This window comes from Bombyx mori, chromosome 16 (assembly GCF_030269925.1).
Source record: "Bombyx mori chromosome 16, ASM3026992v2".
Lineage (NCBI taxonomy): Eukaryota > Metazoa > Arthropoda > Insecta > Lepidoptera > Bombycidae > Bombyx > Bombyx mori.
Genome location: NC_085122.1, coordinates 11,087,618 through 11,104,146, shown reverse-complemented (window position 1 = coordinate 11,104,146; position 16,529 = coordinate 11,087,618). Strand labels below are relative to the sequence as shown.

The window sequence follows — 16,529 nt, the reverse complement described above, 5'->3', positions numbered from 1 at the left end:
TGAGGGAGAAACGACTCTCTCTTAGAGAGGTTTCTGTTTCTCGCTAATAGAGGTTTTGGGAGCTTAAAATGACGGGTCCTGGCTATTACTCTCACTTATAGAGTTTTCTCACTTATCCAGTTCTCGCTTATCCAGGTTTGACTGTAATCCTATTTCGAGATCTTACCATCTTACATGATATTAATGGTGTCTACCAATGGCAGTAACTTTGAACTCCAGATTAATAGTATGTTTATCTATCTAATACTCATTCATTACGAAAATAAACATTGTATTGTCGCAAAGTTTTTGGTCTTGAAACTCGAAACATGAAAATAAATCGATTTCTCGAAAACTGAACCCAGATTCAAGAATACAGTCTCAGGTAATTCTTATCCTTCCACACCATCATTTATCGCCAAGTAGGATTCTTACGGTCCATTGGAATTCAAGCTTGAGTTGGCTGACGGTCAGTAAATTAACTGAATAGACAAGGGTCGGAACGAGGCGTCGGAAACGACTAACTGATGAAGTAGGTGAGTTGGGGAGCGGGGGCAGTGTTCTTTTACTACGAATAATAATATGGAGCATTGTGAACAAAAAAATGTGACTAATCATTGTTCAATCAAATACTACTTACATGTAAACAAGTGATTTTGTTGAAACAGTAACCTATTATGATTGTTGGAGTAAATAAAAAAGGAAAAGTTGATTTAGAACTTTAGAAGACATGGCTCCTTGGAATGGAAGATTGGCAAAGAGTGAACTAGTTTTTTAATTGAAAATGAATAGTTAAGTAGACCATGTACTAATAAGTGCAAAAGCTCTTGAAGAATCAAGTTTCTTCGATCTCTTTAATGGAATCAATTCGTCTATTTAACGTTTGGGTAAATGAAGTATCCATAAAATGCAGTTCTTACAAATAATTATACCGACGGATAACAAAACAATTTTTTTTCATCGGATTCCCTGATCTTCGGTTAAATACTTAAACATATTGAGAGCTAATAATCTCCGTTACTTTCAAAATTATTGTTCTCTAATTACATAGACGGTTGATTTCGTAAGAAGTAACATTACTGAAAAGTGCAGAAAGGGCGTTAGGCTAAATACGTCTTTATTTACCATACACTTTATAATTGCAGCTAATGATTACTGGGGAATAATAATAAAATAAATATTGGACCTACTGCAAGTGGTAACTTTTGTATTCAATAAATAAAATTTAAAATCGATAACACAACAATTAACAGCAGATTTTTTTATAGAAATTATACATTTTCGTTTTCCAGTTTAACCAGTCGATTGAGGGCTTAACTGATTTTATGCTTCATTTTTAATCTATTATATGCTACGTTCCCATTCCGTGAAGTCTGGTGGCACTTAAATAAAATTTTTGCAATACACAACGCTGGGTCGAATTTGGACGCGATTTCCCGGAAAACGAGTCCGAAGTTTCGGGTGTTTGTATAGAATTTTGTTTGTATACTTATTTATTACGAAAACAGCCATCTAAGCAATTTTCACATCGTCCCCATTGAAGTACCAACGAGTATTTTGTTCTCATTAAGGAGCTTAGAAAGGACAATGTGGGTTTTAACACAATTTTTTTATTGTTGAACTACATCACGGTAAAGAAAGCTCAACAAACTTAACTTATTAATACGCTTTTATTAGCTTCATACGTATGTATGTTTGTAACGGAATCTTTGAACATGATTTTGACCCCCTTAAAAACGTCGGATTAACTCGAAATTTGGTATACTTATTAAGGATCGATGACAATATTTAAAAATTGAAATTCAACTAAAAAATGAAAAATAGTTTAAAAAAACTAACAAAATACGCTTTTATAGAAAATCCCAAAAAAACCGTGGGGTGCTTTTCAGGATATTATCAAAATAACCCTTCTGCTCATATCTATTCATAAAATATTTATAACTACTGATACCATACACCCCACGCTTTTTTAGAATAAAATTATTTGTTCTTACACTATTTTTAAATTAAAATTTATTTTCTATTTTTTAGTTGAATATTCTATAAGAGCGTATTTTGTTAGTCTTTTTAAACTATTATTTATTTTCATTTTGAAATCGATTTCATACCAAAGATTTCATTCTATGCATGTTATCACGAGCGCTCCTCGTTGCTTCAAAACAATTCAGTCTGAAAATGTAATATACGTTTGCGATAACAAGAACGATATGAGTGTATCTGGAAAATTGCGATTGTTCAAAGTGGAGAACTTCTCTAACAATGCGCTTTTGTATCTGTTCGATGTTCGTTAAAACTGTAGCCGATCCCAGAACTTGTGAGTTTCAAGAGTTGAGAACGAGTATAGATGTGCTCAATGATTGTGGACTGGAGGCTCAAAACCTACGGCTTTAAGCGCTTTGGTTTAAAGTCATGGACATAAAATTGTGAATCATCATCATCATCATTCTTTCCTATTACCCTCTGCTGGGGTGTAGGGCTCGAATCAAATTTTTCCATTTATATCGGTCTTGGGCAATCTGTTCTAGCTCCTCCCACGTCATGCCCAAGGCCCCTAGCTCCTGCTCCACCGAGCGACGCCAAGTTGTTCTGGGGCGACCTCTCTTCCTTTTCTAAATTGTGAATGCCGCTATGCAATTTAAAACACGAACTCGAAGACTCGAATATACAGCAGTATAACGTCAATGCTTCAAAGGGCAGTCTAGTTGCGTTACCACAGCAATAGGTGCTGTTAATCAGATTACCAGACTACTGCCGTGTCTGCATTATTTTGATGCAAACATACTGGCAACGTTCTTTGTTTTGTCATGTCACTCTTGTCAAAGCGGACAAGGTCCTCATTTAATATCGTTCTATACATGAAATCATCGTGGCCTAAAGGATAAGACGTCCGGTGTATTCGTATGTAGCGATGCAACGGTGTTCGAATCCCGCTGGCATGTACCAATTTTTCTAATGAAATACATACTTCACAAATGTTCACGATTGACTTCCACGGTGAAGGAATAGCATCGTGTAATAAAAATCAAACCCGCAAAATTATAATTTGCGTAATTACTGGTGGTAGGACTTCTTGTGAGTCCGCACGGTTAGGTACCACCGCCCTGCCTATTTCTGCCGTGAAGCACTAATGCGTTTCGATTTGAAGGGTGGGGCAGCCGTTGTAACTATACTGAGACCTTAGAACTTATATCTCAAGGTGGATGGCGCATTTATGTTGTAGATGTCTATGGACTCCAGTAACCGCTCAACATAAGGTGGGCAGTGAGCTCGTCCAACTATTTAAGCAACAAAAAAAATATTGAATTTTTTAATTACGTTTTTATCGAATTTATTTTAACATGAGTTCATTTGGTATAAGCTTCGCTTTTAGATACCGTTGGTCCGGCCCAATTACAATAGATAACAAACCATCTTATCGTTAGATTAATAACGTAATATTTGAATCTAATCAATTTGATATTGATCCGTCACAGAAATTAAAAAGATAATCAATAGGCGACAAACGTTCAAAGAGAATGATCAAATTTAAAATGGATGCGAGTTTTTTTGTTATTCTCGCTTTAATAAGCTCCGTGTTCGCCGGTAAACACGATATTTACTCCAGGTATGTTATTATCATGGTGTTGGTAATGAGTTAATGAAGTAGGTTTAATGTTTTTTTTAATATTCTCATATTCGTTTCTTTTTGTATGTAAGTTAAGGAAAATTTGTACGTAATTTTCACCCATTTCAAGAAGTTATAACAAGATAAAGGTGTTTTTTTTGGTATTTTTTTTTATGCGCATATATTATTTATATCAAAGGTAGGTTGGACGGTAATGTGAGGAGAGCCTTTCTAAAAAGACTGGTAATTACTGTGTCAAAGAGAAGATGCATGAAAATCGTGTGAGTGCAGAGAATCGGATGACGTAGGATAAGCCTGAATAGAAAAAGAGATCCTGCTGCACCGACTACAAAAAGTGAGATAAGGACGTGTGAAGAAGAAGATGCCATTAAAGATGGAATTAGACAACTACAGTGCTAATTCAGAGTGCTAGATCATAGAGGCTATGGCTAGATCATAGCAGCCTCTGGTATGTTCTACAATGTGGAACGCATAATGGTTTTGCGACTGAAATAGGCCAAACGGTACTACCGGCCCTATATGGATATGCGAGGTATTTCACTAATCGTCCTAAGCTACGTCTCAACTTTGGGGCATTAAGTTCAAGTTTGAGTAGAGAGAGTAAAAGCTTTCTCGAGATATCAGTGTAATGTTTAGGAGAAACCTTTTCATTTACACTTTGACTTGGTTAATTGAAAAGCGGAATAATAAAATTGTTATTTATCAATAGACATGCTGTCTACGGTGTTGAGCTTCGAGACCAGGATGATGTGGCGACTCTCTTCAATCTCCAGCAAAAACTGAACGTCGATATCTGGCAGCATGGTATGGCCAGAGTCAGAGACGCTGAAGTCATGGTTTCACCGGAACAGTCCAAGGAGTTCTTCGAGACTTTAGATAATAACGGCTTGAAGTATTATTTGAAAATAGAAGATGTTTCTAAGTAAGTTTATGAACATGGTTATTTATTTAAATTAAGTAAATAATTTCATCTTCGCTTCATTACATCGGCAATGTTAGAGATACGTCTTTCATATTTCGTTGAAGCAAAATCATATAATAGCGCTTTTGAGATACTTTAGAATTAAAATTCACGAACGTATCGGTCACTCATGCCATGAAAAAATTCAAGGCGTTGCTAAGACGTTGCTAGTCGCGAGCATCCATGAACACACCTCATGTCCCACATATAGAAGTTTGGCCCGCTTGGCTCTGAGCGGATACCAGAGGACACTGAAATCATAGGGCCCATCATCATTAGCATTGTAGTATGACTGTCTTACTCTTTGGAACGGAAACCATAAATGAATAGTTGAGATCGAATAGTGGTACCTACGTATAACAGTATCAATAGAATTTGGAGAGATTTGGGTACCACAAAATGGAAAAGATTAGTTACGAGAAATTATTTCTAGCATTTAAGGGTGGGGGATCGTATATTCGTATGCCCTGAATATGCAGAAGGTCTACTGTAACCTCTAAGTGATCTTATGATCTACGTATTAATAGAGGTATAATCACAAGAGTGAAAAATATTTTGAACACCTTAATTTCTCCTATCTGCTATAAGCTGATAGAAACAGAATAATCCTTGAAAGTGTAATCGGGCCTTATGTTAAAATTACTATTGCTTTTATTCATTTGCAGAGTTCTGAAGGAGCACGAAGAGGATCTGGCGAAATGGAGGAGAAACAGAAGTAACAGAATGATCTTTCAAGATTATCCGCGTTACGCTGAGGTAGAAATATATTTTTAACGATGTTGGTATCACTTCGAATTTGAGTGAATCACTAAAATCTGAAACGAAACTATACTAAGAATTTTCGACTTTGTTATAGGTAAACCAATACATGGAAGAAATTGCCGCTAGATATCCGAATTTGGTGACCCTAGTCAACGCTGGGAAAAGCTTCGAGGGACGCGACATCAAATATTTGAAGGTATTTTTACGGTGCAGCTATAGAAAACGTTGTTGTAATGTTTTTTTTTTTTTGTATTTCATGCAATGTACTTACCATATTTAACCATACCATACCATATTTAAAGGGTAAACGAGCGTGGGATGTAGGATCACGTCGCAACCAAATCTTGGATCCGCGATATTTTTTGATCACCCAAACTGTCTGAGCTAAAAAGCGTGTCAATAACTAGATAAATATTTTACAGATATCGACAACAAACTTCGAGGATCCCCGCAAACCAGTATACTTTATGGACGCCATGATGCACGCTCGTGAATGGGTAACGACACCAGTGACGATATACTCAGTCTTCAGACTCGTAGAGAACTTGAGAGATGATGAGAGGGATCTGCTTGAAGACATCGATTGGATCATTTTGCCTATTGTCAATCCCGATGGCTATGAGTTCAGTCACACTGACGTAAGTTTCAAAGACGTATATCCATTTCTCGAGCTTTTAATTCGCGATATCATACCATACATTTTGGTACAAACATGTGAAAATAAAATTAGTCGATCTTAATCACCATTTTATTTTTCTATTTACTTTTCATGTTAAGCTGAACGAAAATGAAATGACGTCAAATGTGGCTATCCTTTAGTAATTATGTATGATGAGTGATCATCTCGTTTATTTGTCCCTTAAATGACGTCATAGGATATTACGATAAGCCGAATTTTGTAAAACTTGGAACTAAATATTTTAAAATCCGAGTTATCCGGTTTGAAATCCGATGTCTTGGAATGTATTTTCCTAATTCTAAATCAATATAAAATATCTGGTTTCTTGTGAAATTCCAAACTAACTAAACTCCGTGCTCATATCGTATTTGAATGCCGTAAGCAAATCCACTGCATTAATCCTTATATTCATATATCTCCAGGATCGTCTTTGGCGTCGCACCCGTTCCGTCAACCTAGAAGTCAGTACTACCTGCTTTGGAGTCGACCCGAATAGGAACTTTGACGTCGACTTCAATACCTTAGGGGTCTCCAGCGACCCGTGCTCCCAAACATATCCAGGGGTAGCGCCGTTCTCCGAAGCAGAAACGAGGATTATCAGGGATATCTTCTTGAAGTACTTGCCGCGTATACAGCTGTACAATGATATTCATAGCCATGGAAACTATGTTCTGTTCGGTTTTGGAAACAACACTTTGACGCCTAATGTGGCACAGCTGCATCATGTGGCTGCCGCGATGGGCGCGGCCATGGACGCTGTCAAATTACCCGAAGCCGGATATTATCTGATCGGTAACAGCGGTCTGGTGCTATACAAAACTTCTGGATGCGGCCAGGATTACGGTCAGGTGAGAGCATACATTAGATAAATCATTGGCAGGACAAACGAATTACTAATATTAAAAAAATCTAGCAGAATCCGTCTTCAACGAAATAAAAAAACATCCCTAGTATTTGTTATTGTTTTCAACAAACACTTTTTTTACCAGCTTGGTTTGTTTGTAAGTATTTTTAATGAGAAATCTTTGAGAGGTAATTTTATACGATGACGATGCAATCGTTTTATTTTTATTTTTAATGTCAAGATGGGTGGACGAGCTCACGGCTCACTTAGTGTTAGGTGTCACAGGAGGTCCCGATCAGGTGGCGCGCCGCCTCTACATGGGGGTGGTGCGGTCGATGGCACTATACGGGGCTCCCGTATGGTGCCGCGCCCTGACCCGCAAGAACGTCGCGGCTCTGCGACGTCCGCAGCGTGCGATCGCGGTCAGGGCGATCCGAGGATACCGCACCGTCTCCTTCGAGGCGGCGTGCTTGCTCGCCGGGGCGCCACCCTGGGACCTGGAGGCGGAGGCGCTCGCTGCCGATTACAGGTGGCGTAGCGACCTCCGCTCTAGGGGGGAAGGGCGCCCCGGCGAAGGTGTAGTTCGAGCGCGGAGGCTCCACTCTCGGCGGTCCGTGCTGGAGGCGTGGTCTCGCCGCTTGGCGGACCCGTCGGCCGGCCTCCGAACCGTCGAGGCGGTCCGCCCGGTTCTCGCGGACTGGGTGGGCCGCGACCGCGGATGCCTCACCTTCCGGCTAACGCAGATGCTTACCGGCCATGGTTGTTTCGGCCGGTACTTGCACAAGATAGCCGGAAGGGAACCGACGGCGCAGTGCCACCACTGCGCGGACCGCGACGAGGAAGACACAGCGGAACACACGCTGGCGCGTTGCTCTGGATTCGACGAGCAACGCGCCGCCCTCGTCGCGGTCATAGGAGAGGACCTCTCGCTGCCGCGCGTCGTGGCTACGATGCTCGGCAGCGACGCGTCCTGGAAGGCGATGCTCGACTTCTGCGAGTCCACCATCTCGCAGAAGGAGGCGGCGGAGCGAGAGAGGGAGAGCTCTTCCCTTTCCGCACCGATCCGTCGCCGTCGAGCCGGGGGCCGGAGGCGGGAATACGCCCGTACGTCCCGGCCCCTGTAGGTGGCGGCCTCCCCCCGGTGAAGGTCAAGGGGCGACCTGAGGGGGTGAGGCCGCGCGGCGCGCTACCAGCACTCTAGCGCGCTGCCGTGGAGTGAATAGAGCGACCGGTCGACGGTGTATCGCGTCCCGACCCGGCAGGCTGGTTCTGGTCCAGCGGGGTATTCCGGGACACCAGCGGCACCGTCTGGGCGGCCCGACGGGCTGCCGTACCGAGACGGCCGACGTTTCAGAGCCTTCGATTCGCCTCGAAGGCTCCGTCGGCTTTTTTTTTTTTTTTTTTTTTTTTTATGATTGAAGGATTACTGGTGGCCCGGAGGCCTTTCCAGCTTCACCAGGACAGGTGGGCGAGCAAATGCTCAGCCAGGAGGGGTGGGATTTGCTAACAACTGCCCGAGCGCCTCCGAAGGAGACCTAACAACTCAAGAGCAGTTGCTTCGCGAATGAATCTACTACCGGATCGGAATCGCGACCCACTGAGAAGATCCGGCGAGAAACTCAGCGGGCTGATGCATGGGTTAGGCTGCACGTCGACCTCTTTGTCGAGTTCGACGCGTACGGTTACCGGGGTTCCTCAGCCTGCTCCTAGTGTTAGAGCTGAAGGTATCTAATGCAAGAGTTATTGGATCTGATGGATCCGTAAGGACGTGTCTAGGGCGACGACGGTGACTTGCTCCTGCGTGATCAGGATTCGGGGAGTAGTCAGCGGCAGCAACGATAAGGCGATTATCATGACGCATAGCCTTATCGAAGTAACGTTCCGACACTGACTTCATGTGTTTGCGGATCGATTCGAGGCCCAGGTCGTCGTGTAGGTCGACGTTCCTCACGAACCACGGAGCCCCGACGGCTAACCTGCAAAAGCGGGATTGTAGGGATTGGAGGGTGTCTATGTGTGTGCGGGCCGCGTGAGCGAACACCACACTCGCGTAAGTCATGACGGGCCTTATGCAAGTTTTGTAAAGTGTCACCTTGTTCCGAAGGGACATTTTACTCCGCTTACAGATCATGGGATAGAGTCTGCCGAGAATAAATGCGGCACGATCGCGGACTGTTTTTATATGCGGGCGGAATGTCATGGATGCATCCAGGGTGACTCCCAGGTACTTGACCTTCCTAGCCCAGGGTATAGGTTGGCCGAAGAGGGTGATCGGGGGTGTGATATTTCTCCTCCTAATGCGGGAGGAAATAAGCGGTGAGTTTCCCCTTTGAAATAACACTGCTGTGCTTTTCGCTGGGTTGATGTCTATGCGCCATTTTCGGAACCACTGTCCGAGGGTTAACGCTGCACTCTGGAGCTTACTCGCGATTAGGGACTTGTTTCTACTTGAGTAGTAAACGGTTGTGTCGTCAGCGAATAAGGCTAGCTGAGTCGGCGGCGACCGGGGAATATCGTTAATAAATAAACTAAATAGGAGCGGAGAGAGAACGGAGCCTTGCGGGACTCCAGCCGTGAGTGGTCGCGGGGAGGAGCGGGTTCCCTCTACTCGATATCGAAAAGAGCGGTTAGACAAGAAGTCTCGTATGATGAGCACGAGACTATCCGGTACGCCCATGTTGAAAAGTTTGAAAATCAAACCGTTGTGCCAGACTTTGTCGAACGCTTTTGCGACGTCGAAGAAGAGGGCTCCCGTATAGATCGGTTTTGGTCGGTTAAGTCCTACAAGAATGTGCTCCGTGAGGCGGTGCACCTGTTGTACGCATGAGTGATTTGCACGGAATCCGAATTGTTCATCGATGAGAATGCCCTTTGATGAGACGAAGTCTCTGAGGCGTTTGTAGAGCAAACGCTCATACAGTTTGCCCAGAGACATGAGGAGGCTAATCGGGCGGTAACTCGTCGGATGATTTTTTGGTTTACCGGGTTTATGTATGCCGATAACGTCTGCTTCTTTCCACACCGCGGGAAAGATACAGTTCGCCATAGCGGCATTGAAAATAGATGCCAACATCACGATGAGTTGGATGGGTAGAAGTTTAATAACGCGGTTAGATATACCGTCGGAACCGGGAGCCTTGCGAGGACGTAGGTCTTTGATCAGGTCTTTAACTTCCATTGGGGTGACGGGTGGTAACGCATCCGAGGGTGGCAAGGAGGCTCTGCGTTCTACCTCACTGTCTACTAATTCTACATGAACAGGGTCCGCGGATTGAATGCTGGGCGTGCACTGGGTTTGCAATGTATCGGCCAGCAGCTCTGCTTTTTCGTCATCATCAAACGCCGCGAGTCGACCTGAGGGGCCTACGAGGGGGGGCATAGTTACAACCGTATCCGATTTGAGAGTACGAGCTAAACGGTAGTAAGACCTTTGAGAGGGCGCGAGTCCTTCTAAGAAATCAGACCACCTAGCATCTCGGATTTCGGCGATGCGAGACTTTACGTCGCGTTGTAGGGCACGCATTCGAATACGATTTTCCATGGTAGGATACCTATCGTAGGCGCGGATCGAAGCGTTCTTAGCTCTAAGGAGTTCCCTAATATCGTCGGGCAATTCGAAGCGGTGAAGGAAGTCCTCCGCTACAACTTGCTTCGATGACCTATCTAATGTCGAGGTAATGTGTGACGTTAGGATGTCTATGGCTTCAGCGGTATCCTGAAGAGACGGGGTAGAGTCCGGGCTAAACGGGAGCGATGGTGGATCAGATTCAGCCAGGCTGATGCCCAGCGTGTGCCAATCCACCACAGTCCTCGTGACGGGAACGGAATCGGGAGCGCGACCGAGTTTCATAACGACGGGACGGTGGTCTGAATCTAACTCTGAAACTACTTCGATCGAGTGTAAGCGCAGAGCTACGTTTTTTAATAACGCTATGTCGAGTATATCCGGGCGATGCGCGATATTTAGCGGGTAGTGAGTCGGGGTTAGCGGAGCGATGATATCGAAGGCGAGATCATCAACTAGCGCGTCGAGCCGCCTGCCATTAGGGGTTGTGGTGTGAGAATTCCACCTGATGTGTTTACAATTTAGGTCGCCCGCCAGAATGACAGAGCTTCCCATGCTGAGCAGCGCCTCGATATCACTGCTTAGAACAATCTTATCCGGTGGAAGATAAACGGACGCGATAACGATCGGCGCGTGTCCCGTCAGTGAGATTCGGCATACTGATGCTTCGATGTTAACGAGCGCGGGGGGATCGAGCGGGATGCAGTGCAAGGCTCTTCTGTAGTAGATGACGGTACCACCACCACGAGCAGTGAGCCTGTCGTTCCTAACCATGTTATAGTTCGCGATTTTAGGGTCGCGGCGCGCGGGCTTAAGTAGAGTCTCCTGTACTAAAAATATGTCAATTTGATGGTCACGCAAAAAATCACAAACCTGATCACGTTGATTTGCGAGACCGTATGCGTTAAAAAATCCTATTGTTACGGATAGGGGTTTCAGCCTACTTTTGTACGCCATTGATTACCGGCGGAGTGAGGGGAGGACGTACGTATTTAACGACGCGTATACGTCGGCGTATTCTTGCACAACGGCGATGAAGTGCTGTGCAGTGGAGGCGGCGCGGATGGCGTCACCTAAAGCGTTAACGCGCTCAAAGTTAATCGATTGAAAGAAGTCGATCGCTAGAGCAAGATTGTCGGACGCTGTCGGAGGGCAATTCGCGGGGGAGGGGCGTATCGCGGGGGCGGGACGAATCGCGGAGGAGGGAGTTGTAGCCGTGTTCGTGTACGGCAGCGGTTTCGCCCAGGCCGAGCCACTGGGCACCGGCGCCGGAACGAATGCTGGCTTAGCCTGCGACACAGAGGGTGCCGAGGCTTTGATGTCTGGGTGGGAAGCTCGGAGGCGGTTTTGGCGGGCGACGCGGCGATTTATTTTCGGGGCTCGGGGGCATCCGCGGTAATTTGCGGGGTGACCCTGTGTTCGACACAGGACGCAGCTAGGCGGTTCCGTCGCGGTTTTTTGATCGCGAGTGCAAAGGGCCGTAGCGTGATCGCCTAGACACTTGACGCATCGGGGGCGCGCGTGACAGTTACGGGAAGAATGCCCGTACAGTTGACAGTTATGGCACTGGCTAGGAGTGCCTTTTTTATGGGGGGCTTCGACGGCGATACCGGAGAGCCTACAGACGGTACGTATGTTAAAAATTTGCTTACCCTCGGGGGTAGGCTGGAGGGCGACTAGAACCATATTATATGGCTCCCTACCGCGGCCGGTGTGCATGCGGTGCACTGAATTTACTGGTAGGCCTTGTTCCAGAAGGTCGGCCTTGACGAGTTCGGCATCCAACTCTTTAGGGATGCCACGTATGACGGCACGAAGTTCGCGCTCCTCCTGGAGCGTATACGTATGGAAACTTATACGCTCCTTACGGAGGTAAGAAGAGAGGGCCCTATGGTCGTCGGGTGTTTGAACCTTAATTTGAATGCCGTTCGCGAGGTTACGGGCATTCGTGAAATTAATATTTTTGGCCTTAAGGGCCAGGGAAACTCGTTCCCAGGCTGCCTTCTCTTGAAGGATTACCGGGGGAGGGGCTTGGATTTTCTTTTGTACTACCGGGCGCGGCGACGGTGTAGCACGGGCAGGGGGAGCAACGGGGGTCGGTGGACGGAGGCGCGACGCGTTCGCGGCTCTGCTTACTTTGGCGGCCGCGGGAGCTCGGGCTTCCGCAGCGCGCCTCTTACCTTTTTGGACTACTGTGAATCCATCGCTCCGTCGGCTGGGCGTCCTTGGGGTGAGCCGCGCCGTCTGGTTGTAGTGTTGACCGCGGTAGCCCCCCTACCTCATCCGGGTTCTGACCTCGGAGGGGATCGGACGTCGGGTGTAAGAGTGCAGGGGAGTCGTTTAGTGGGTGGGCTCTAAAATCCTTGGGCCCGCGGTCTGCTCACAACACCATGCAGATCGTTGAGTCTCACATACCCCGCGCGCCCCTTTTGCGCGGGGACCTCGTAGGAGGTTCAGCCCTCTACCCGAAAAAAAAAAAAAAAAAAAAAAAAAGGTGTCACAGGAGCCCATAGACATCAACCACGTGAATACCACCGACCATATTAAGACATGAGTTCTAAGTTTCAGTTTTTACAGTACATTTCGCTCTGAAATACTTAATTAATTATAAATTCGATTCGCTATTTAATGTGGATTTATTTTTCCGTTTTTAAACTATCTATCGAGGAGAAAGTCTCTTTGCTTTAAGCGATACTTTTGCAACTTTACCGGAGAGCCATTTAAAGTTTTAAATTTTGTTAAAAAATATCCAATTACAAAAATACTTCTTCAGCTATTTAAGTGGGGTAAACTTTATTGAAGTTCAATTAACAACATCGAATTGTTGATGGTAATAAGAAATAAGATTGACCTTGAATTACAAAGATAAATGTCGCTTGAACGAAATAGACTGTCGATATTTTATTATACGACTGTATCAAAATGTACAGTAGGTATTGAATAATCAGCTATTAAAATAAATAAATAAACAGATATTTAACTATTCAGGTATGCACGCAGCTATTATTGTACACAGTCAGTATATGGTCGCATTCATTATCTTATCGTTTGATAAGCTGCCTGTTTGATAAGAGAGGGCCTTATCTGGCAGCGGTATTTAACCATAATTAGTATTCGTCGGTTGTATTAGTGATGGTATTGGAGGGAACACGTCATTTCCATGGCCAGCTGGATTTTACTGAAACTTATTACTTAAATGAGTTAAGCGCTTGTAAATATTTATTACTTAACTAGCTGACCCGGCAAATTTCGTGGTGCCTCAATCGATAAATAAAAGACCTAAGCTTTTGTATAAAATAAACTTAAAACAAACAAAAGGAATCCGTAAGACCGGGGACACATCAAAGGAAAAACAAAATTGTTATTTTTATTTAATTCACAGTATTTTCAAATTTATCTACCCTTTAAACCTTCTCTGGACTTCCACAAATAATTCAAGACCAAAATTAGCCAAATCGGTCCGACCGTTCTCGAGTTTTAGCGAGACTAACGAACAGCAATTCATTTTTATATATACCTATATAGATAGATATATATATAGATAGATGTTGACTATGTAATTTTCCCAATGCACAGTAAGCGGCGGCTTGGTTGTGCTACCGGCGTTACTGATGCTCATGGGCCATAGTTAACTAATTACTATCAAGTGTCCATATTTCTTTTTTATTGCATAAATGGGTATTTATGGTGGGTTAGTTTTACATAAATTTAACACTCATTCAACGTTACCATAGACAGTGGTTTTTCTATACAAGTTATATTGCGATTCGATCTAAATCCCGCAGATTGGAGACAAAGTACATTGCGTGTTCGCAGAGGGCCATGTCTTTTATGGTTCTATTACAAAATACGTGTTCTGCTGACGAGGTACATTGTTAGCCTTTGTTGTACGTCAGATCAGGACGTAAATTCTTTGGACACTAGAGTGTACTCCATATTTAAGAACGCAATTTTCTTAGATCTATTTTTTCAAGGTTATTATAGTTGCTGGGTATTGGTTTTTTTTTATATTGCTTAGATGGGTGAACGAGCTCACAGCCCACCTGGTGTTAAGTGGTTGCTGGAACCCATAAACATCTACAACGTAAATGCCGCCACCCACCTTGAGATATGAGTTCTAAGGTCTCAGTATAGTTACAACGGCTGCCCCACCCTTCAAACCGAAATGCATTACTGCTTCACGGCAGAAATAAGCAGAGTGGTGGTACCTACCCGTGCGGACTCACAAGAGGTCCTACCACCAGTATACCGTCTGCTTGTTAGTCTAAATTTGGAGGCACATTGAGAGCTTCTGGATTTTTCTAAGTATTACTTAGTTTCTGTTGTTTCTATTCACTCAAAGTTCACACTGAGCCTTAAACTCGCTGAGTTTCTCGCTGGATCTTCTCAGTGGGTCGCGATTCCGATTCGGTGGTAGACTCAGCGAAGCACTGCTCTTGTTAGTGCAGATATTGGCAAAGTTCAGCCCCGTGAGCTCATCCATGAGACCACGTGAAGCCCTAACCGCCCCTCGAGGCTATTACAGGTAGATAGGTAGGGGAAATATTATCATCATTATAAATTACGGTAACAACAAATTAGGTAGAAATTTCAATTGTACCAAATAATGTATGTATGTATGTAATATATTTATTCATAAAAAGTTACACTTTCATTTAAAAAATGCCCCGCAAAACAGCTTACGCAGTTTGACTGCAAGTAGCTCGCTTTATATAAACATAGCTTATAAATTATTATTATTATAAATTAGGTTATATTAATACTGTTACGCACTGGGGTTCGGGATAAATAAAAAATTCACCAAAGTACAACTTAAAAACTGTATTCAACACTTAAAACACTTTAAAACACTCAATTCGCTGGTTCCGCTTCGCTTCAGGTGATCCGTTCGCTGTTTCGCTTCGAGTAGTTCCGATTACTGGCTGACTGCGTGCCATCCTTACAACGCTTTTATAGTCGATACCTCATCCCTAGAATTATCGAGAATGTTCCACACGACTCTAGCCGTAGTTTCCGCTGTCTGTCAATAGATGGCGTTGTAATTCGATAATTGTTTCGACTATTCGGCAATAGATGGCGTTACTCTTACCGGCGTAACAATACAATTAATTTACGTAAATGGTTATAACGTATTCAACAAGTGTTTTTTTAATAAACTTTTAAATTTAGCAAGTATAGGCTCACGTCTTATGTCAACGGCTCAGAATCTTGATCTTGATCAGAATCTTGATGTCAACGGCTCAGAATCTTGATCCAAAATAAATATCCTTGTCCACAGCATATCGGTGTCCCGTTCTCGTTAACCATGGAGCTGCCTGGATATGGCTACAGCTTCAGGGTACCGCCTTCTTTCATCGATCACATCAACGAGGAGACCTGGAAGGGAATCGCCATTTCTGCTCGAATTTCAAAGATTCACTACCGCAGCAGAGTTGGTCGATAATGAGATACTTGAGACTACTGAAATTATATGGTCTTAATAATAAAGAAATATTAATGGTACTAAAGGCTTTGTGTTTAAGACAACAAGATTTCGGTACATTTTTGTAAATACTCATCGCTAGGCTCAAGGAAAACGAGGATATATCAACTAATTACTCTATAGTAAAATTAAAGAATAAAAAAATTGTGATATACTGCTTTGAAGTCAAATTGCGATCAAAGTTTTTTTTTCTAGTTTTTTGTTTTCGGCCAGTTATACTTTTGGTTTTGGCACGTCTAATTGATGACGTCATTGTCACTAACGTATTATGCTACGTTCCGGTTCCATGAAGTCTGGTGGCACATAAATAAAATTTTTGCAATACACAACGCTGCGCTGGGTCGAATTTGGACGCGATTTCCCGGAAAACGAGTCAGAAGTTTCGGGTGTTTGTATAGAATTTTGTTTGTATACTTATTTATTTCGAAAACAGACATCTAAGCAATTTTCACATCGTTCCCATTGAGGAACAAACAAGTATTCTGTTCTTTTTAAGAAGCTTAGAAAGGACAATGTGTGTCTTAACCCAATTTTTGATGTGAAACATCTATAGCCGCACGTAAAACCGATTTCTGGCGTGGCGACGCAGGCCGTGGCGACGCGTCGCTGTGCGCAATCGACTGTGCTATTCT

General features: G+C 43.8%; 1 protein-coding gene across 3 annotated transcripts; it reads left to right on the top strand.

Annotated features, from left to right (window-relative positions):
- Positions 1–3,326: 3,326 nt before the first annotated feature.
- LOC101741476 (carboxypeptidase B) lies at positions 3,327–15,917 on the top strand. 3 transcript variants are annotated; one of them, XR_009975240.1, is made up of 7 exons: positions 3,327–3,583; positions 4,314–4,526; positions 5,231–5,321; positions 5,422–5,523; positions 5,750–5,965; positions 6,429–7,126; positions 12,910–13,406. XR_009975240.1 is itself a non-coding variant. In XM_038016514.2 (7 exons), the coding sequence occupies exons 1-7, from the start codon at positions 3,495–3,497 to the stop codon at positions 15,856–15,858; spliced, it is 1,302 nt and encodes a 433-aa protein (XP_037872442.1). In that variant the 5' UTR covers positions 3,327–3,494; the 3' UTR covers positions 15,859–15,917. The 3 variants fall into 3 exon arrangements, 1 of the variants encoding a protein (XP_037872442.1); XM_038016514.2 differs by lacking the exon at positions 12,910–13,406 and adding an exon at positions 15,694–15,917 and having other exon boundaries at positions 6,429–6,854; XR_009975239.1 differs by having other exon boundaries at positions 3,427–3,583; positions 6,429–7,138; positions 12,922–13,406.
- The last annotated feature ends 612 nt before the right edge of the window (positions 15,918–16,529 follow it).